The following is a 20646-nucleotide window of genomic DNA, read 5'->3' as shown; positions in this document are numbered from 1 at the left end:
ACTCATAGCCATTGTGCGCACTTGTACAGTATTCATGACTGGATTGTTAGGTGTTATAAGTGTGAAAGCACCTTTTGCTTAATTTGCATGGTGTCATTTAAAACTATTGACATTTACAGGGGCCATTGGAATGGTAAGGTACAGAAGTAATTAATCTTTTTTATTATTATTATTTCAATAAAATCATTATTAATTCCAGAAGGCACAGGAAGGATAGTCCACCCGAAAGTAGACTATGGACCACAATGTAAGACCTCTGCAAGAGAGAGATATGACAAATGAAGACCGTTGCTCTTATTGTTGCATTTTCTTTATTTAAAGTGAGTGGAAGCTGAGAAGGAGGCAGAAATGGAACAAAGTGATGCGGAGATTGGATGAAGCGATGTATCTGGCACCAATAATCATCACACTGCTGATTTCTGTTATATTAGGAAAATGCAGCTTTCAATTTTTGCTTGCCCCTTTTCGCACATGATGGCACTTAATCACAGATTAGTAGATTGCACTCTAAAAGTACAGACTAGAATTTGTGATAATGATTCAAAATACTAATAGAGAAAAAAAATGAAATTGCTATATAGTAATGTTGCCCACACGCTCTACTTAAGACCAAAAGTTATAATTAACCACTTTTCAAATCTGACATGACCTGAGAGCAGATTTGAACAGAATAACTCTGGATGCAGTTACTCGTTGGCACCTACAGTGAGGAATAGAGAGAACATGTAATTATTCATTTTGAACGTAAGAAAGATTTTCTTTTCGGTCAATACATGTGTGAGTTTACCTACCACAGTTATAAAGGACATTTATTTTATGAAGATCTAGAATACTGGGTCCATCTCGCTGGCCAATGGGAATGTAAGGATCTGGTTTGGGGATAATTGTTGGTCCACCGTCTTCAGAGAAGGCATATCTGTATGAAAGACACATAAAGTATATAGTATAGTGATGCTGCAGCAACATAGACAGAGGCTATAATTATGTTGTCTCAAAGCTCACCTTCCATAATGCATGACAGAGCCATAGTCATACGGACTATTGAGATTGTTTGTCACTTGTTTCCTGAAGTTATGCACTTGTTCTGTCAGTAAATAAAAGAGAACAGACATAAAACACATTTAGTGAGAAAAGGATTAACCAGGTGAAGAAAAGCTTTTCTGAATGTAGTAATATAATGTTAAGTAATAACTACCCGGCATGATGTTTTTCCATACAATTGAGACATAGTGGTCTCGGTCTGAGCGAGATTGCTCATGTACAAAGCCAAGGGCGTGCATTAACTCGTGGGAAGCCACTCCTGACCACATGCACCCAGGAGTCTGCAGTGACAGGGTCTGACTTCCTCCTATCTGCCCCAGAAATGACCAGCAGCTTGGGGGTGCAGAACAGAAAAGACGAGTCATCATCACATTGCGAAATCACACAGCACAAAAATCATATACACGGTCAGTCTCAACATATTTAAAGCCACATGCAGCAGACATACTCACCCATATCTAGGCTGAATATCAAGGAAGCTGCCTTCGTGAGTGCGTGGAACAAATTTAATACATGTTCCTGAGGAAATGTCTTGCATCCCGTTTTCTATTGTGATTCTGTCCATGTCGTCTGGCATTAAAAAAAACAAACAAAAAAGGACAAAAAATCGTTTTTTGTTAAACAGAAAGCTTTGAAGTCTTTGCAGAATTTCTTCTGATCTGTGGCTTCATACCATATAGTGGAGAAAGGATGTATGGTACATAAACAAATCCATCAATTGATTTAGGCCACAGACAGGCATTGCCAGGACACGTTATGGCGCTCCGTATATATGAGGTAGCAATGTCTCCCTCTCTGAATAACAGTCCTCTAGGGACTCGCAAATCTGATAAGAAAAAACAAAAACAAGCACAACTGAGTCAGGGTACACTTAAAAAACTTAAATTAGTACAATTTTATGTAATTTAAAGCTTACTTACTGTAATTGACTAGCAGGATTTGATCCATCACGCTCATTTCATCGCGGTCTGTAATCTCATCTGAACACAAAAAGGCAGATTTAATGGTCAAAAATTATCAAGTACTATTTACATGCATGATGAAGTGCATGCAAAAATAGCCTTTTTTCCAAGAGCCCACCTGAGTATTTCCTTTTCAACCTCACTTTTCCCTCATGTACTCCAGTAGAATTCTGTAATACAAAGGTGTATTATAGCATATTCTTGGATGCATAGCATGACAAGAGTTAAAAGGCGCATTTGCTATAGAATATTTTGCCTTTGTACTGACCTTAACAGGTAGAGTGTGGGCCTGGGTCAACAAGCCAAACAAGATAACCAGAAGTATCATTGTAGAATGCATTGTTGTGTTTCAGACTGGTTTCAGTCTGCAGTCGTCCAGTGCAAATGAAATCCTCACCTCCACTGAATCTATATACCCTCTTCTCCTGTAGTGCTCCGTACTGATTGGGCACATGTTCTATGATGAAGCACGATTAAGACCCCTCATCATCCACTGCATGTAATTTACTGAAGTCTGCTGCTGATCCGTAACAGGTGGTCCTGATGCTGACCTTTACTTGTGCACTGTACTTAACTGCAGTGCATATTAAGATTCAGCACTTTCAGAAATGAGACACTTAAAGGTGTTTTGCTGTTGGATGTGCTGCAACTCAGCAGTTTCTATCTGGAGAATAACCGTCCACCCAGTCCAAAAGACCAGCAATTTTTGTCTGACTGTACCAGCAACCAGTGATTTTGTGATAAACTATCAGATGATAACTGTCTTGACAACAATCATTTGGTTGCATAGGTAAATATATAAAAACAAATTCTTATCCTTTCATAAATATTATTTTCTATTTTTATCGACTGAGGAAAGAAATCTTACCTCTGAACATGAGTACTACAAAATTTTTGTATCTGACTTCAGGGTGCATGGCTTCAGGTATATTCAGGTCTGTCATACTGCAAATATACTATACTGTTTTTGATCCAGGAAAGTGTTTCAGTCTACCTGTGATTAAGACATATTTATAACAATTTCTCGTTTGATGTTATCAAAAGACCGATTCTTTAATTCTTCAAAAACTTTATTTTACTACAATATTATGTGTGCAAGTATGCATACAAGTGGGACATTACATTTTCTTCATGCAACTGCTTCAAACCATGTTATCTGTTTCTTTCTTTTTACTACATTTGACATCCAAGCTCAACATCAGCTACATGATACTCGTGTAAATACACAAGACTGCATGTGCACAGATGAAATGCTGATAGAAAGCTTGAACGAATCTTTATTGAAATTGTTTCCATGATTTAACATCAGTTTATCATATTAGCTTTCAGTGCATTCCTGTTTGAACTCAGTTCAGTGTGGTTAGTAATCATCTGCATCACCTGCAACGAAGAGAGAGTGAAAAGAATCATTCAATTGTTTGAAACATTTGAAAATGAGTGACATGTTTACTGTTATTTGCCCATTTTGCAGCAGGGTTACTAGTACTGAAATCATGGAGGTTAGTTCAGGATGTTTGGTACCAACCACACTTATAAAGCTTGTTGATTTTCAGCTTGTCAATGTGGCTCAGAGACGACGTCTGGCCCAGTTTTATGTTCTTGCTGTTCTTAGCAATGATGGTTGGATTTCCATCCTGAGAGTAGGCATACCTAAACATATACAACATGTGACATTACAATTCATGAACCACATTATAAAATATGGAGTGATCTACATTACATTATTACTTACATCCCAAAGTGCATGATTGAACCATAGTCGTACGGTAGGTCCAGATTTTCTGTCTTGAATTTCTCAAAATTCCTCACCCGATCTGTTGGAAATTGGAAAACGCTTCACAGTTAAAAATGAAAGTACTTTAAAATTTAAAGCATTTCATCTTTGCTATACAACTACAGCTATTTATAAACATTCCTTAACAGTTTGTGAAGATCTCATTCCCCAGTGCCACCCCCCCCCCCCCACCACACACACACACACACACACTTCTTCCCACCCCTTTGTAATTACCCCTCCAAATGTTTGGCCACATGATGGTGACATAGTTGTCCCGGTCAAAGCGTGACTGCTCATGCACAAATCCCAGGACATGCATGAATTCATGGGAAATCACTCCAACCCGCAGGCAGTCAGGAGTCTGGAGAGACACGGTCTGTCTTCCGCCACGCGCACCAAGGTAGGACCAACACCTGTATTGTTGACAATTGAAGGTTTATCCATTTAAATTCAACTCATATTTCTAAACAAAACAGATGCAACTCAACTCCGCATTTCACATTGCTTACATGCAGAAAGGCAGAACGGCATTGTGCCGAAGGAGTAATGTTCTAAACCAAGACCACCATGTGATGGAATCAAACTTCGCAAGGAAAGGCTCTCACCCAGACTTTGGCTGGATGTCGATGTAGTCTCGCTGGTGAGTCCGAGGAACAAATTTCACACAGGTACCTTTCTCTACGTTTTCCATCCCTTTCTTTATCAGCTTTGTCTCAATTTCAGCTGTTCATTACCACAGGATAGACAAGGAAGAGAAAATCGGTCAGTGAATCTCAAAAAAAAAAAAAAAAGAAAGTATAATGTAACATGTAGCACTTAATTACACTTAAAGAAGTAAAATAACGTACAGTATTTGGGTGAGAGATTATATGCAACATAGACATGTCCATCCACTGACTTAGACCAGAGGCAGCTGCGAGCGAAGCAGACCTTGGAGCGTCTCCCAGAAGAAACGGCAATGTCTCCCTCTCTGAGACTGGTAGTGCCATCTATGATTCGGGAACCTGACACAGAAATGAGGTTATTCTAGACAAGGTGACAGGAGCTCATTTGTTACAGCGTGTTGTGCGAAATGCAAAATTTAAATGCAACATTTAATTAAATTGTGTGCAACTTACCAAGGAACTCATTGGTTTTAATTATTTCATCCATCACTGTCTCATCACCATGCTCTTCGTGTTCTTAAAAAAATGAAAAAAGAGGAGTTTTTAGTCAATGTGTGCCTTTTTACTGCTGTCACACTTTACACATTTACACTTAGATCAAAACTAAATAGTTTTTACCTTTATAGCCAATTGGTCCCCATTTTGGGCTGAATAAAAATTTCTGCAAAAAAGAAAGTCATAGTTGTTGGCAATTCTGTTGCAGCCTGTTGTTGAACTTGTTAAAATCCCACTCCAATCCCACGCATATTTACCTGAGCATGTACAGCTGTGAGACAGGTGCAAACCAAGCACAAGAGGATAATCCGCTCCATCTTTGCCAGTCAGATGTGTTTTCAGTGTTGCCATTTTACCTGCTCAAACGTCTAGCTTTATAGGTGTCCCCAATCACTGTCCTGAGATAATACCCATGATTATCTCAGGAAAATTACAGGGTTACTGTTATTTGTTTGTGAGTGAGTTTAATCCCCCAAATTAGTTTGATTCTTTCATAAACAACAACTCTAACAGCAGGATAATGTGAGGTCTCACTGTGCGTAATAACAGCCCCACTTCAATGACTAGTTTTAAATTAAATGGTTTAATGTTTGGCACAGATTTGGGGCAATTTTAGGCTTCAGACATCTCATATACATTTACCAGGAGTGCTGTTTTCTCTCTGCTGAAGCTAAGATTGGCAACAGTTGGCATGTTGCGTTGCGCTGCTAATTTCAGAAGACACGTAACTCAAACAAAATTCATGTGTTCATAACATGCTCTTGTCCTCAATAGTAAACAAAAACAATCGAAAAGCACAACAAAACAATCAAAAAGCTACCGCCCGAACAGGGACTTGAACCCTGGACCCTCAGATTAAAAGTCTGATGCTCTACCGACTGAGCTATCCGGGCTCTAGCAACGAAAGCGGAAGTAATTCCTAAAAAGAGAGGGAAGAAGTGCCGACAGACACGAATTCGAATCTCACCTAAGGCAGGTCAGACAGTCCGGCGAGACAATTAAATAAAATAAGCTACAATGACCGCATTCTCTGGCAGTAGATTTCCAATACAACACGAAATATCAACGGTAGGTTGAATTTGTAATGTTAGCTGTTACTTATCCTAGAAAGCTGGATGTCTGTGGCTAAATACAGCTAGGTTAACTTTACATTCACGTTAAGTGAGGGAAATCAGGTTAATGCTAAAGTTATTAATTACCAAGGGGAAATAACACGAGTCTAAAGAAACTGCTCGTTAACATTATGTTACGGGATGTTAACTGTTAGCGTTGTCATTTCTCTGCTTAAACCGCAGGAACGGATCAAAGAGCTGCAACAAGCTATTCAAGACAACACTCACAAACTCGAGGAGACCAAGAAGAAAAGACTGCTTGCCGAGGAGGAGATAATTAAATGGTTTCGTTAATACATTACACGTTTTTATTGCGTTGGCTTGGTTAAGTCAAGTCTAGTGGAATCTGGTCACCCAGGTTTAAGATGTAAAATATGTTTCTCAACCTGTTAATCCCTGTGATATTTCTGCGGCCTCCAACTCGCTCATCAAAATGTCGTCAATCTAACAGCATCAGCATGGCATCGTTTAAATGTTAACTGAGCCTGGTTTTAATGATGAGTCGAGTCCCTGGCAGTATACGAAACATGCTTACCAAAGCTGCCTGGGAAATACACCTTCTTCCAGCAAAAAAAACTGATTTGTGTGTTGGATCCCTTATATGCCTTTTAAAGGTGCAATGTTTGAATACTAAAGGAAAGGGGGCCCAGATCCTGTTCTTTTCACATGGCTAGCTTGAGTTGACCTGTTAGCCCAACTTAATGCTGGTCAAGCAGTACATTACATCATATCATACGGATTTTGTTCAGTTTGTTATTTCTCTTTTGAGTCCTGTTCTCACTTGCAGTACCAGAGAAACTCAGCGGAGGGTGGACCTGGTGATGGAAAAAAGTGGAGTGGTCGATATGTTGCAGCAACTGGGTGATCTGCTGCAAGAGGAAAGGCACCTTTCTGACCAACTGAATGATCGAGTCTCTGCGAACAGGTAATGTGCTATGTGCACAGAGACACAGAATGACCTTGAATATTTAAAAAATTTGACTTCACTGTAGATTTATTATCTTTCAGAAATGAAAGGAATGATTTGCAGGATAGGAGTGAGTGCGTCACAAACAAGGCGAGAAGCCTGACTGCTGAAATTCAGGAGGTGAAGCAACGTCTGGCAGAGGCCAAGACTCGCAATATGGCCGGTAAGGGATGTACAGGGTTGTGTGCATACTGGAAAACCTGCAGTAAGAATGCAATAATTCTTAATACTTTATCTTTCTTTACCAACAGCACAGGCTTTGATCCAAGCACCAGCCAGCAAATCAAAGGGAAATCAGAGCAAATCCAAGTGAATCAGATTTAAGTTTGTTTTAGAGATTACAGGCACAGTTGTTTTCATTTTAAATTACATTTGTCAGGCATAATTAATTGTGTATATATTTTTTGTTCCACCCAATAAAGTGTTGGATTTGATCTTGTCCGAGAAGCATTTGTACTTAATAGGCCAGCAGGATAGTTCGCTAGACTTTCCCATCTTATATGGCACCTTAAATACTAATACCTAATGTGTGTTGAAGTATGTTTGGGACAAATCCTGGTTTATTGAGTGTACGTGTCCACCCTCATGAATACATCAGGAGAATGTGACAAAAATAAAAAGATCTCCATTAGGTTAGTTAAAAATAAAAAAAAAAAAAATTAAATCAAAGCTGGAAATGAGAAGGGACAGTTAATGTTGCCGATTTACAGAGAATGGCCACCACACTTTGCAGCTCTATGCACCTCTCTCAGGCCACAGTCTTAATTAGTTGAGTGATTGAGTCACACAATAATTGGACAATAAATGTGACACACACACAAACAGTAAAATGAGAAAAAGTAGGAAAGTTAAAATTAATTTCACATTAAAATTCTGATTTGAATCTGATAAAACCGAAACTTGAATTATTGTATTGACGGGTTTAAGAGAAAAGTTCAATGTTATACGTTAAAATTATTTTAATTATTAGTTACTAATAATTGAGTCTACACTGAGTCCTCACATAGTATGCCCATATCTGTGACATTTGTCGCCATACTAAAGAGTAAATCTGGTAAAGATTTATCGTCAAATGTGCAGAATTTTTCTTAGAACAATTACACAAAGAGCCAGCATGCAAACATGTGAAAACGTATGCTTAATTCACATCCATCAGCGCGTTTGTGTGAACGCCTTCTCCTTCAGGCTTTATTGACTCTTTCGGGCTTCTGTAGGTGTGTCCGGAAAAAGCACAACTTAGCATAACGTTAGCCCAGCTTTCTGAGATGTCCTATTATGGTAAGTTGTTTGCTTTTTTTAGAGTTAATTGTAACTCGTTCGTTGTAATGAACTTAAAAACCTAATAGAAAAGCTAGAGAGCACAGCCTTTTATTGAAGATAATGGCGACCGTTTGCCACCACCACACGTGTCATTCAAAGAGCAGATAGTAACGTTACATCAGAGTCCAGAGTTATTTTGTACGCTGATGACAGCTCATGACGGCAATATTGTGATGTCCAGAAAGACAGGAGAGAGTGACTAAGTCGTTATGAACAGACCTGTGTAGTTAGTTGTTGTGAGGGTAATCCGAGCGAATTGTTTCATCTGCGAACGATATTTCCTCTTTATTTAAATGAAATCAGGTCATGAAGTGGGAAAAAAAATGACAGCTTGTGCCGACTACCACTCAGTCTTCGACTTGTGCCCAAATGATGATGCCTTCATCGGGCTGAGGGAAGTGAACCCCGTCCTGAAGCAGACTGCAAACCCTGACCCAGCCTCGTACGGTGTGTATGAATCGTAGCACTTGTTTCTGTAGTAAAGACAATACTGTCGTTTTTCTGTCTGTGTGAAACCTATCCGCGTATTTACGTCCACATAGAGTTGGAAGACAAATCACCAGAGGATGTCAGACAGCGGGAGTCCAGCCTGGTTAGAGAGGTGTCAGATAAGATGGTCTGCTCAGCCTGCAGGTTCTCCTTCAGTAATCGCGAAGAGCAGGTGATCAGACGACTTTAAATTTTCCTCTTTTCCTTAAAGAAACATTTGTCGGTGTGTTAGTGTGGGCCGTCAATTCAGTGAAACATATTTTGTGTTCACATTACAGATGGAGCACTACAAGCTCGACTGGCACCGGTTCAACTTGAGACTAAAGATGTCAGGGATGCCACCGGTCACAGCCGAGGAGTTTGAGAAGAAGACTGGAGCTGGTGAGGAGTCCTGCTCATCTACTGGGGACTTTAATGACAAAGCAGCAGTAGACTGTTTAAGTGGTTGTAACAGCTGATTAATTTTCAGTTATTGATTTACAGGAGACATGTCAAGTATCTCAGGCTCAGAGTCAGATTCAGAGGAAGAAGACTCTGATAGTGATGGTGGGGGGAGAAGCAGCAACGTCAACAGCGCAGATAATGAGAGCTCAGTTGAAAGCAGTTTAATTACCGGCCGGCCTTCCATCAAGGTCATTTTCCAGAACTCAGCAGGACAATATCTATCAGTGTACCGCTGCATTCTGCAGGGCAAGGTAAGCCTTAGCAGATACAATACAGTGCGTGCAGTGTGTGATCTGTATGTTAACAGACCTTTGTTTGTTTTTACCCCCTTATTCTAATTATTGCATGTTCTGTTCCTGTAATATTTCAGTCTGATGAAGAGCAAGATGCGAGATCGTCCCTGAAGGCCATAAGTAAGAAGACTGTGTGGGTGATTCTCATGACAGGTGGAGGACACTTTGCTGGTGCCATATTTCGAGGGTGAGTGAACAGTTTTTTGTTTGTTTGTTTTTTTTTTTTGTATTTAGCATCTTAGATGACGCGTCGTGGCTGTAATTGTAAGTATAAGGCAGTCAGCTCAGTAATGTGTCAGCATCTGCCCAAAACAGTGTTATTTATTTTTCAGAAGAGAAGTCCTTCAGCACAAGACTTTCCATCGATACACCGTGCGGGCGAAGCGAGGCACTGCTCAAGGACTCAGAGACTCTCAGAACCGTAGTCACATGCCCAAGTCTGCAGGAGCTGCTTTGAGGCGGCACAATGAGGCAGCCCTAGTCAAGGCAAGATTATTATTCATTTAACAGCAGTCTTTTTTTTTTCCCCCTTCACAATGATGGGATCTATTTTGTTCGCAGAGGACAGAAAAATTTCTTTTGAAAGCTAATTTTATGTCACATGGATAATGAAGATCCATTCTGATGAATTACATTCATTATTCTCAAGTACCATCTAAAAGTTTCTGTGAGGATATTCATTCCCCTCTTACAGTGGTTAATTATTTTCCTTTTATGAGAGTGTGCATGCATCCACACAGTTTAGGGGCTGCTTATTCCCGAAGGTAAACTTGAGGAGACTGTTGCATATTGTCAGAAGAAAACTCAATTATAAGGAGAGACAGCACATTTTTCATGTGGATACTTAAACACTTGGAAAAACTTTTTGCAGGACATTCAGGATCTCCTGGTAAGCTGGGCTGAACACTTGAAGGAAGCCTGTGCAATATTTGTACGAGCCCCCAGCTACAATAAAACCATCTTTTTTGGTGGCCGTGAAGCTCCACTTCACAAAAAAGATCCCAGGATCCGCACGCTTCCCTTTGCCACACGTAGAGCAACCTTTCGAGAGACACAGAGGGTGCACGAGGTGCTTTCCACCATCCATGTTTATGGTAAGCTTTAATTATATCCTTGGAATAATGACATGTTTTCTGCTCGTTGTCGTCCAGCCAGGGTGTAATTAATACCCTGTGCAAAATATCTTCATCTAGGGAAAGACACTGACATGTCTGCACTCTTCAGTTCATCTAAGAAGGTCTGGAAGAAAACTGTTAAACATGCAGCACAAGTAACAACAGATCAAGAGAAAGGTAAGCTTCCTAGGCTAATATGTACCCTGTGGACTTATGAATGCAATATAGGTAAAATATCATGGTGAAATTAAGCTTACTAAATTAGATGTTAATTTATTACTGTTTCATGTGGTGTTACAGTACACTTTATTTTTAACATCAGCAGAAGAAAGTCATGATAGCTCAGATAAAGAAGAGGGAGGAGACATCCAACTGGACATGGTGGAGCTGACATTAGGAACTCTGGACCTCAGGGAGTCTGAAATCTACCCCTCCAGACACAGGAGAAGAAGGAGGAGAAAGAAGGAGGAAACCAAATTACAAAGCGAGGGTAGGCCTGGTCCAGTGTACCATCACATAGGTGGCTGTAACTACATCATGGAAACCCAAAGAATGCTTATTTATCAGACAAAAGTTCTGCAAAGTTTATGAAATGTCATATCCATGTGTGACAGAATTGAGTAACACAGAAGCAGACAATCAGGAAGAGGATGTGCCAGAGGCTACACAAGCAGCAGACACCCCTCAGGAGACACAATCAAAGAGGAGGAAGAGGAAAGCACAGAGTAAGAAACAACTGGAAGGTGAGTTAGTGCTTCTTTCTCACAGTTGTTCAATATACTGTACTTAGTTCTCAGTCCCAAAACTTGGTATTACCTTTGTAATATACTGAAGATAATTATTATTGTTGTTATTATTATCTGTGTCTCTTTTAGAAGTTGTTGATGAGTCATGGGAGTACAGTCTGAGGGATGCCCTGTTTACAGCCTGCAAGGTTGGGGATGTGGACACTCTAGGCAGACTCCTCCAGCTGCCTGGAGAGACAGCAGAGAGCCAAGAGCGGTCAGAGAGCAACCCCTCCAATGTCCTGAGTCCTTTGCCTCTACTCAATAAGCCCATAGACTCGTCAGGTTTCACTTTGCTGCATGTTGCCTCAGCAGCTGCACAAAAGGCAGCGGTCAGGCTGCTCCTGGACACAGGAGCAGACCCAGCCTGCAGGTATGAAAAAACAATACAGTTAAGTCTTGCTAAAGCAAAAATACTGTAGTGTGAAAATGTGCAGCCCTTGTGGTAAGATTGAAACTTAATTTCCAATATTGCTTCACAGGGATAAGAAAGGGCAGACCCCTTATGTTGTTGCCCCAGACAAAGACACGAGGAATGTCTTTCGTAAATATATGGGTGAGAATCCTGACAAATATGACTACAGAAAGGCGCAGGTAAGAACGTACAGTCTAACCTCTGACATCAAATTCAAGCAGAACATTTCTTTATAAATTAATAAACTTCTTCACGCTTGTGAAACTCAAGGTCCCTGGGCCACTAACAGCAGAGATTGAATCCAAACAACTGGAGAAGAAAAAGGCCCAAAAGGCTTTGAGGAAACAGCGAGAAAAAGAACAGAAGGAGGAAAAGAGGAAACAAGAGCTGGAAGCAGAGGAAAAGAAGAGGTTTGCATCTCTGACTGACCGCGAAAAGGTGAGACAATGCATATTTAATCTCTGATATTCAAGTTTTATGCTTTATGAGAACATCTTGAAAAAGTTAATTGTTTTACTTTTTGATTTATAGAGAGCTCTGGCAGCAGAGAGGAGGTTAGCTGAGCAAGCGGCTTCAACAGGAATCAGCCTCTCTAATGCCAAGTAAGACCCGCCAAGCTTAGGAAATGTAAATCAGAATTTCATATTAAACAATACTGTAAATGTTTGTCACTCAAAAACGTCTGCTGCAAATCGGTGTGCTTTTCATTTGGGTTTGTCTTTGTCATCAGGAGGTGCTGGTTTTGTGGAGAGTCTCTGCTCGGGAAGATCCCATTTCAGTACCTGGACTATTCGTTCTGCACTCCCCGCTGTGTCCAAGCACATCGAAAAGCCAACACTCTTCCAGGCAAGACGTAAAAAAACATCTTCCACAGAAGCTACCTCAGTAAAACTAAAAGCCTTGATAAAACTCTGGTAATGGATGTGTGTTGTCACTGTTTACCCCAGAATTTTCCCTTTGGGGGAAAAGAATGATCCCATTTTAAATTCTACACATGCACTTCAAATGTAATTTTACCATGACAGACAACTGAACTGGAATCATGTACTGTTTTAAAACATAATGTAATAAATGGTTACTTATTCACAAAATATACAGTAACAAAAATTAAGTGCAATAAAAACCGGTAATAATGTTTATATATCATTGTTATCATTTCCACACTTTCAAGACAAAATCACCTCTGATCACTGTTTGACTGAAGTTGCTATCTTACAGGTTAAAGCAGTCGCCACTGGAGATAAAAGCTGAAGCGATTAAGAATAAAGATGCTGAACAAAGCATTTTCTCGTGTCGGGTGAATGGCTCAGAGGACTACATCACTCTGTGATTAACTGTACAGAGTACTTTGAACAGATATTAGGATGTATAACCAAGATTCCCGAAAAAAGCTGAGACGCAGTGTAAAACATAAATTAAAAACAATGCAGTCATTCACAAACAAACCGTTTACTGACAACAGTATTACAGAGTTTTCCTGTGTGTATATTTACTAATATCCTGTGCACAATCAGGTATTTCACAACCCAATTGCTTTTGAGCAACTTCGTCTTTCGAGGATGGCCTTTTCACACCAATGAAGCTCTTCCAAACTGGTGTTTTTTTTGAGCGTTTCACAACTTTCGTTCTCCCTTTCCCAACTTGTTTGAAAAGTGTTGTTAGCATCAAATTCAGAATTCAGCATATATTTACAAAAATCATGTAAACTGATAATATGATTAACAAAGATCGAATGTTGCATCTCAGCTTTTTTTGGAATGAGGGTTGTAGTCGTCCTACAGCTGAATGTTATACATTTTGTGGTACAAAACTCCATCAGTACTTTGCAGCAGTGGCATTGAGCTGTGGTCGGTCCATGAAGAGAACCCGTAGGTGTGCTGGGGCCCCCTCCAGCTCCAGCACTGTGATATTGTTGGGCAGGGTGGTGCTGAGCAGGGGTCCAGGGACATAAAGAGTCTGTTGAGGGCCCCTGGCTGGCCAGTACCGTCCCAGGTTCATGCCATTAATCCAAACCTGGCCCTGATATTAAAAAAAAAAAAGTGAGAGGATACAACTATTTTATCTTTGGAATCATGAGGTAAATCCACATAGGAATTATATGTGTTTGTCACGAAAATATCTCTCCTCCTCCTCATAAGGAGAAAAAAAAAAACATACATTACCTTTGTCCATTCATTTAGCCTGAGGAAGGTGTCCCAAGCAAGGCCGTTGGGCTGTAGGGTTCCCATGTAGAAGACTGGCCCAGCTAAAGGTTGTTTCTGAGGGGCAGGGAAGGATTTCTGACTGTCCAAATGAGGCCATCCACCGGCGATGGCTCCATCGATGTCCAAAGGGTAGATCTTCCAGTCAGTCAGTACATCTTTACCCAGGAATAGGTTGCTCAAGAGGCCCTGCAGTACACATGCTGATTACCAGCTAATACATGTGCTTTGAATATCTAGTTAGTATATTACCGTAGCTATAAATGAATTGAGAATTTGTTACCATCTCTAGCAGCTGTCCCTGTAAATATGAAGAGTTTGTCTGTTGGAGAAGTACTTTTATAACAGTTTATTTTGTCTCCTTCCTCAAATGTGCATGCCAAGGATTATAACATCAGTACTTCTCCATTTGCTGGGTTTTAGTAAGGTTAAACCAAAAGAAAAGAAGGAAAAATGATTAATTAGTAGTTATTGCTGCTTCTACACCTACAGTATTGAGTTTTGTTGAGGCCCAAACAATGGGGAAGTAGAGACGATGTAAGCAAAAAATGCAAGCATCAAAGAAGTGATCGTGTCTGCGGAGAAAATTTAATTTACTCTATTTGAGATTTGATTTGGTTCTCTTGCCTTGTAGTCATTGATCTTGCTGCCAAAGTTCACCCTCCCCATGTTCTCTACAAGGATGTCCACAGTGTCCCCCTGCCGTCCAGTGAGGTTGGTCACAAGCACAGTGTCTCTCTCCAACAGGCCCTGGAAAACCTGCACACATAGATTCAAACTCTTAGCCATCATGAGTATGAACATTAAAACACAACTTAATGATGTTTGAGTGATGTTTTTCCTATACCTAACCTAAAAATCTGATTGGATGGTGGACAACAAAAGTTCATTGTAGAGGCTTACCCCATTGACGGACACATATGCACGGTCATGAACACCATTCAGTGGAGAAATAAGTGGCGTGGGTTGTGAGAGGTCCCTGGGCAGCGTGGTCCGATAAAGCATGTATCCATAGTACTGAACACAATAGACATGACAGGTGCAGACAAAACAATCTAGAAGTTCTCCATGTTTCAAGAGGTTTTCTGACAATACAATATGATTACACACACCCCCCCCAACCGTTGTTGCCTTCAGACAGACTCCATACCTGTTTCATCTCTTCAAACGTCAGAGGATACTGGGATTTCACCGGCCCGACGGGCGAGAGGGTGTTCAACAGGCCGCTGATGTTGCCAACCTGAAAGTCAGTATCTGGATAAATCACAGCAACCACACTGGCTTATTATGAGACGCTAAAACCCTGAGATAATAATACCTGTTTCAGGTTCACAAAGCCATAGGCAAACTTGGGAGTTGCTGGTGGCATGGGGCCCGAGGGAACATCTCTAAACTGCAGAGGAACAGTGATGCTTTAATCAAGTCTCAGACATTTGTACAAGTGTTATCAGGGCATCAGCCGTAGTGGGTGGTTGTTCAATCAGTGGTACCTGCTTAATGACATCTCTTATAGCCAACAGCTTCTCCGTGGGGTCTCCTGCCTCAGACAGCGGGGCATCGTAATCGTAACTCGTCACTACAGAGCGGAACCTTGTGTCATGATCAGCGCCTACAAAGAGATGAATGGCATCACAACCAGATGTTTTACGTCCATTTAAATCACACCTGAGATGATCCAAAACAGATTATAAACTCCAGTGACTTTACCATTCCAGTAGCCGAAGTTAGTGCCTCCTTCAAACATGTACCTGAGAGGAGAGAGAGTGACAGACTGTCTTACTTTGTTAGAAAACTTGTGTTGTGTTCATTGCATGGATGTTTCACCTCTTGGGAGCAGTTTTATCTCAAGCAAACCTCAAGAAAAGGGTGGCAATATTTAATATTTTTCTTACTGTTCACAAATCCCATGAAAATCCCAGAACCAACCACAAATTGATCGTACTTTTTGATTTTTGAGTGTTTGAGAGTTAAATTTGCTAAGTCAGAAAGATGGAAAACAGTAACACATTGTTGGTTTAGGCATTGTCATGGGATTTGTTGACACGTAGAACAGCATGGAACAGTTCCAACCACGTGTGTGATGATGTGATAAGTTTTTTTTTTTTTTTTCCGAGGGTGGGGGGCACATACATGTTGACGTTGGCCCCCATGGTTAGCATTTCTCCTAGCACTCTGCTGACCTTCTGCGCATCAACCACAGCATGCTGATCCCCCCAGTGGTCCAACCAACCAGTGTAGAACTCTGAGTTCACCTGCAACATCATTTAAAACCGTCATATGCTTGGTTTGATCAGTCAGTCATTGCTGCATGTTAAGATTTGTGAACTGACATGTAACTAACCAGGGGCCCTCGAGGTTCAAACCGTCTTTGCCGGTTGAAGGCTTCAGTCACGTTGTTCTCTGTGTCAAGAAATAAAGGGGTGAAATTTCAGCTATCCATTGGATTAACTTCAGAAAGTAAATGAAGCTATCTTGTTAATTATTTTCATCCAGCACTAACCTGTTCCAAAGTCTACTGTGGCATATAATCCCTCCAGTGTCCCGCATGTCATTTCCCGGTCCGTGTTTCCATCTGTGGTGAAGAGGACGGTGTCCTCGCCCAGAAAGAAACGGAACAGAGTCCGCAGGTGACGCAGGTAGTTGTAGTCGCAAGCGAAGTAACTTCCATATTCGTTCTCCACCTGTGGTTAAAGAGGAAAATCATTCAAACTCAGTACGAATATCAGAAAATAATGAAAAAGCTTAATTAACTTGATGCTCTACTTGGACAGTAATGATGTTGCCTCCGTTGATATACAGCCAAGGCTTAATTTTGGGGAGAAGAACAGCAAGCCAGTTGCTGACTGCCTGGACATAATCTGGAGAAGACAAAAACAAACGTCACAGTCCCATATGATTATCTTTTTCAAAAAACAAACCAAAATAAAAAACAAAATAAGGACGCATACTGTGGGTGCATGTCATACCTGTGTCAGCTGAGCGAAGTATAATGTTTGGTTTCTGAAGTAGCCATGCTGGCAGTCCACCCTGGAAACACATTTAATTATCTATTTCACTTTATTATTTGTTTTTACTTTGTTTTTATTTTATCAAATGCACAACATCACTGAAATAATGCAGCCAGGAAGGAGTTGCAAATCATGTCTGCGATTTCTGAGCGAGATAACCAAAAACCATCCAGGTTATCGTATGATCAGTCGCAGTGCCCTTTTTCACTAAATAGCAAACAGGAAGGCAACAATGTGATCCACCCTGATGAATTCTGTGTTTGATATGAAATCTGTGTTAAATACAAATCCCCACTAAAATCATCTGGTCTAACTGACATTCAACACAAGTTTACATTCTGCAATTGAGAAACTTTCAATAAAGGTTTACTTGAGAAATATTACCATAGCACCACATTGTAATTTTGTTGTGTAATGTTTACCTTTTTGCATTTTTCAGCTCATTCTCTCCTTATTTGAGCTGTTGTGAATGTTATTTTGTTACCAGCGCTACTGCTAAGCAGACTTTCTCACCATTTCCCATTCTGCACAGATGTACGGTCCAGGACGCAGGATGACCAGGAGACCTGTCTGATTGGCCAGATCCAAGAAATGCTCCAGATCTCGGTCCCCTGTGAAGTTGTGGACACCCTGTACAGCTTCGTGGAAGTTCCAGGGCACATACCTGTGCAGAGAGAGAGCAGAGTGAATGTGATCAAACCCTTCACAGGAAGGATGCATGTTGTTACATGCATGATGACTGCAAATGTGTATTTAAGAATGCAATGTGTTGAACTTACACTTGGATAGCATTGAGTCCAGTCATGTACATCTTTGCAAGTCGGTCCTTCCAGTAGTACCGTGGGATTCTGGAGTAGTGAATACTACCTGAGATGTACCGGAAAGGCTTCTCATCTTTGAGGAAACAGTTGTTTTTGTAGTCGATGGAGAAAGATCTTTTTCCAGAGACCTGAGAAGAGATGGCATTCTCTGAGAGGCGATATTTTAAAACTGGTTCAAGTTCGTTTTGTAATTCTTTAAGTGGCTCTTTCCACTAAATACAATACTACGGTATTCATCATCTGTCTGCAAGGGAAAATGTATCCGGATTAGATACAGAGTGTAGAGTTGAATTCAAAGAGAAATTTCTATCTATAAAACCAAGATAACATGATGCCATAGATGCAACTTTCCAAGAACTACAAATCTGCAAGTGGTCAGGTGACTTCTCTGTTATTCGAGCATTTAAACTGAGAGCTCCTTTTCTTACCAAGTTTCCACTGACAGCCAAACAGGCAACGTTCACCGCAACGAAGAGCAAGACACCAGCGGCCATGTCCGCTGCCTTCCTGCGAGGACTGAACCTAAACCTAATTCATCACTAGCATTTATTCTGATATTACGTTTTCATGTCTGTTACTGCAAATACGCTGCTTTCCGCTCAGCGTGTCTGTTAAACTGGGGGGGGGCTGCCCGTGTCTGGAGCGCCGTCACGTGATTATCATTTGGAATCAGCCGGGTCCTAAACTCCGCCGGATTCACCTACACCTGGTCCCCCTTGATGTAGCTCTGCTTGGTTGATCACATTCAAGACAAGACCGTGAAAAAAGACAACGACCACTTATAACAAGGCTGAGAACTAAAAGAGAAGGACAGAGAAATATTTGCTAGAGATTATGTATAGTCCACCTTGAAATAATGAAAAATAATGAGATTGGAGACTTGAAATGTGTTTGCCGTTTAACCGCTAGATGGCACTGTTTGCGCCAAACGAGAAAAATAGAATTAAACTAAAATAGACAACATGAAATTTGTTGTAGCTGGCTGTGGCGTCTATACATGCTAACACAGAGAGACAAAAAAATAAAGAAAAGCAAAGTACAGAATGCTAAAAATAGAATAAAATAAATGCACACAGCCGTGTATACTGTGACAACATGCTGTCATCCTATGCATTATATAGATTGAGAACAATTCCCATTGTGTTTGTCATGGTAAGATAACAAAGCAGCCAGTTCAGGAATGGTTTGCTTTATTATATATGCATGACTCAACTCTGTGTCTGTCAGTCATTTCATGTTGTGTGAATGATGGTTCAAAGTCAATTTTGAAAAGTTAAACATATTTATGCAATAGTCCGTGACTCATTTTCAGATAAATGTTTACATTTAAATGCCAGTATCCTGTGACTGATACTACTTTGAGATGATAAGGCAAGGTGTGATAACATTCAATGCATTTACAGTTAGGTGTCTCATAAAAATTGAATGTGTTTGATAATGTCACATTCCTATACGGAACACTAGATGGCGCTTCAATACTTTGATGAGAGCCAATGTGAGCTGACGGTCCTGTCAGAGATGAAACAATTTCATAAGGAAATTTATCAAACCAAATCATCATGTCAAACTATGCGTCTACCAAATCTGAATCATAATACAGCATGGAGGTTTTATTTTTTTAAATGGTCATGTTATATTTTTTACAGTTTGGAGAGGAGAAAAACAAGTATGATGCTCCAAATTCACGTCAAGTCTGGACCAGTTCTTGGATGATATATTTGCTCTTTTAGTTCTTTACTGAAGAAGTAACAACAGTCTGCTTTGTGCCTGTTAATTTGCATTTTCCACCAAAAAAAGGATTCAAGTATTGACACAATGAAAGAAAATCAAGGTTGCTTTCAGGACACATTTGCTGCCGGCCTGTGCATCATTATGGTTACAGAAAGCTCTTAAGTGGGAGTGAAGTGGCTGATGTTGTAGTACGTAATGGGAACAATACTTTATCTCTGTCTGTCACGTAAACTCAGACCAGTTAATCCTGGTAATTTGGGTTAATAACGCCTGCCTCTGACTGCTGGCCTGTCATTGTGTTCACATGGTTACACTTTTACGGATGCTTTTACTCCCTCTTTCAGTCCCACTCCCTCAGCAGTAATGATTGTCTACGCAGTAATCTCGTTTCCTGTGCTGCCTCTTTCCTCATCAGGCTCCATTTTAAGGAGGCTGAAAGGGGGGTACCCGCAATTGCTAATGGCAACTGATCTCAACTGCAGATAGGGGAAATGCTCTAGCTCTGTGCCTCATTAGCCCACTGTCAGACGCAGTTAATTGTCCTGGGAATGAAAGGAGGGATGACATACATGGGCTTGTAATTTAGTTATGACTGTGATAGTGCCTGCTGCTATCTTGTCAGTATCCCATCTCTGGAGCCCCTGAGCTTGTAGAAAATGGATGTTTAAACCTTAGAGAAACCCAGTGACTAATGCTCTAAGGACAATACCACTTATTGAGATTATATAGCAAAAGTGGAAATCCAAAGGATGTGACTGGGACTAATGCAAACACAAGAAACTCTCATTACTGAATTCACACTGTCAGACTTGCACTCACTACACCACTTAAGAGTTTAAAATTCTTTATTTGACTTGGAAAATGTCATAGTCAGCCATTTAATTACTGCTTAAAGGTACAGACCGGACCTGGTAACACTAACTCGAGAGGCCTCCCCCTGATGTGATGGGAGACACAGAAAATTACTCACCCTAGGGTCGGGCGTCACCTCAATGAAGTCATCTC

The 20646-nt window shown here is 40.6% G+C and overlaps 4 protein-coding genes and 1 non-coding gene across 7 annotated transcripts; 1 reads left to right on the top strand and 4 right to left on the bottom strand.

Moving 5' to 3' along the window:
- Window positions 1-300: 300 nt before the first annotated feature.
- Window positions 301-2432, bottom strand: hce2l1 (high choriolytic enzyme 2-like 1). Its single transcript, XM_046403812.1, has 9 exons — window positions 2272-2432; window positions 2122-2173; window positions 1962-2021; window positions 1715-1867; window positions 1494-1611; window positions 1196-1374; window positions 1003-1084; window positions 792-916; window positions 301-700 (listed from the first exon to the last, which is right to left on the bottom strand). The coding sequence occupies exons 1-9, from the start codon at window positions 2341-2343 to the stop codon at window positions 687-689; spliced, it is 855 nt and encodes a 284-aa protein (XP_046259768.1). The 5' UTR covers window positions 2344-2432; the 3' UTR covers window positions 301-686.
- A 629-nt stretch (window positions 2433-3061) lies between these two features.
- On the bottom strand, window positions 3062-5769 carry LOC124066938 (hatching enzyme 1.2). The gene is made up of 9 exons (XM_046403816.1): window positions 5198-5769; window positions 5064-5106; window positions 4899-4961; window positions 4629-4784; window positions 4386-4503; window positions 4015-4193; window positions 3736-3817; window positions 3529-3653; window positions 3062-3383 (listed from the first exon to the last, which is right to left on the bottom strand). Exons 1-9 carry the CDS (start codon window positions 5255-5257, stop codon window positions 3364-3366), a joined length of 846 nt encoding a protein of 281 aa, XP_046259772.1. The 5' UTR covers window positions 5258-5769; the 3' UTR covers window positions 3062-3363.
- trnak-uuu lies at window positions 5761-5833 on the bottom strand. Its single transcript has one exon. It is a non-coding gene; the product is annotated as a tRNA-Lys (tRNA).
- Window positions 5834-8136: 2303 nt separating this feature from the next.
- Window positions 8137-13163, top strand: ankzf1 (ankyrin repeat and zinc finger peptidyl tRNA hydrolase 1). 3 transcript variants are annotated; one of them, XM_046403810.1, is made up of 17 exons: window positions 8137-8297; window positions 8643-8786; window positions 8882-9000; window positions 9107-9209; window positions 9312-9523; window positions 9643-9752; window positions 9898-10051; window positions 10437-10659; window positions 10759-10857; window positions 11003-11170; window positions 11295-11423; window positions 11556-11838; window positions 11948-12059; window positions 12151-12318; window positions 12412-12482; window positions 12611-12726; window positions 13099-13163. In XM_046403810.1, exons 1-17 carry the CDS (start codon window positions 8285-8287, stop codon window positions 13101-13103), a joined length of 2229 nt encoding a protein of 742 aa, XP_046259766.1. In that variant the 5' UTR covers window positions 8137-8284; the 3' UTR covers window positions 13104-13163. The 3 variants fall into 3 exon arrangements, with proteins under 3 accessions (XP_046259766.1, XP_046259765.1, XP_046259764.1); XM_046403809.1 differs by lacking the exon at window positions 13099-13163 and having other exon boundaries at window positions 11006-11170; window positions 12611-13019; XM_046403808.1 differs by lacking the exon at window positions 13099-13163 and having other exon boundaries at window positions 12611-13019.
- Window positions 13164-13309: 146 nt separating this feature from the next.
- On the bottom strand, window positions 13310-18542 carry glb1l (galactosidase, beta 1-like). The gene is made up of 16 exons (XM_046403811.1): window positions 18339-18542; window positions 17869-18038; window positions 17603-17753; window positions 17048-17108; window positions 16845-16939; window positions 16582-16762; window positions 16423-16481; window positions 16212-16333; window positions 15789-15829; window positions 15572-15690; window positions 15400-15474; window positions 15232-15321; window positions 14985-15098; window positions 14709-14840; window positions 14043-14270; window positions 13310-13899 (listed from the first exon to the last, which is right to left on the bottom strand). Exons 1-16 carry the CDS (start codon window positions 18402-18404, stop codon window positions 13696-13698), a joined length of 1908 nt encoding a protein of 635 aa, XP_046259767.1. The 5' UTR covers window positions 18405-18542; the 3' UTR covers window positions 13310-13695.
- Between the last annotated feature and the right edge of the window lie 2104 nt (window positions 18543-20646).

The sequence above is a fragment of the Scatophagus argus genome, chromosome 11 (genome assembly GCF_020382885.2).
Source record: "Scatophagus argus isolate fScaArg1 chromosome 11, fScaArg1.pri, whole genome shotgun sequence".
NCBI lineage: Eukaryota > Metazoa > Chordata > Actinopteri > Scatophagidae > Scatophagus > Scatophagus argus.
This window is presented reverse-complemented; position numbering and strand designations above follow the sequence as displayed.

Bases quoted from the DNA above. Each gene is read 5' to 3' on its own strand.
- hce2l1 (XM_046403812.1), bottom strand. From the start codon at position 2,343: ATGCATTCTACAATGATACTTCTGGTTATCTTGTTTGGCTTGTTGACC. The intron at 2,022-2,121 runs GTGGGCTCTTGG...TTTTGTGTTCAG, and splicing joins GTTGAAAAGGAAATACTCAG to ATGAGATTACAGACCGCGAT. The intron at 1,085-1,195 runs GTAGTTATTACT...ATTTACTGACAG, and splicing joins ATGGAAAAACATCATGCCGG to AACAAGTGCATAACTTCAGG.
- LOC124066938 (XM_046403816.1), bottom strand. From the start codon at position 5,257: ATGGAGCGGATTATCCTCTTGTGCTTGGTTTGCACCTGTCTCACAGCT. The intron at 5,107-5,197 runs GTAAATATGCGT...TCTTTTTTGCAG, and splicing joins TCACAGCTGTACATGCTCAG to AAATTTTTATTCAGCCCAAA. The intron at 4,504-4,628 runs GTACGTTATTTT...GGTAATGAACAG, and splicing joins TAATCTCTCACCCAAATACT to CTGAAATTGAGACAAAGCTG.
- ankzf1 (XM_046403808.1), top strand. The intron at 9,210-9,311 runs GTGAGGAGTCCT...ATTGATTTACAG, and splicing joins TGAGAAGAAGACTGGAGCTG to GAGACATGTCAAGTATCTCA. The intron at 10,858-11,002 runs GTAAGCTTCCTA...TTTTAACATCAG, and splicing joins AACAACAGATCAAGAGAAAG to CAGAAGAAAGTCATGATAGC.
- glb1l (XM_046403811.1), bottom strand. From the start codon at position 18,404: ATGGCCGCTGGTGTCTTGCTCTTCGTTGCGGTGAACGTTGCCTGTTTG. The intron at 15,691-15,788 runs GTAAAGTCACTG...ATCTCTTTGTAG, and splicing joins TAACTTCGGCTACTGGAATG to GCGCTGATCATGACACAAGG. The intron at 13,900-14,042 runs GTAATGTATGTT...TTTTAATATCAG, and splicing joins GGCTAAATGAATGGACAAAG to GGCCAGGTTTGGATTAATGG.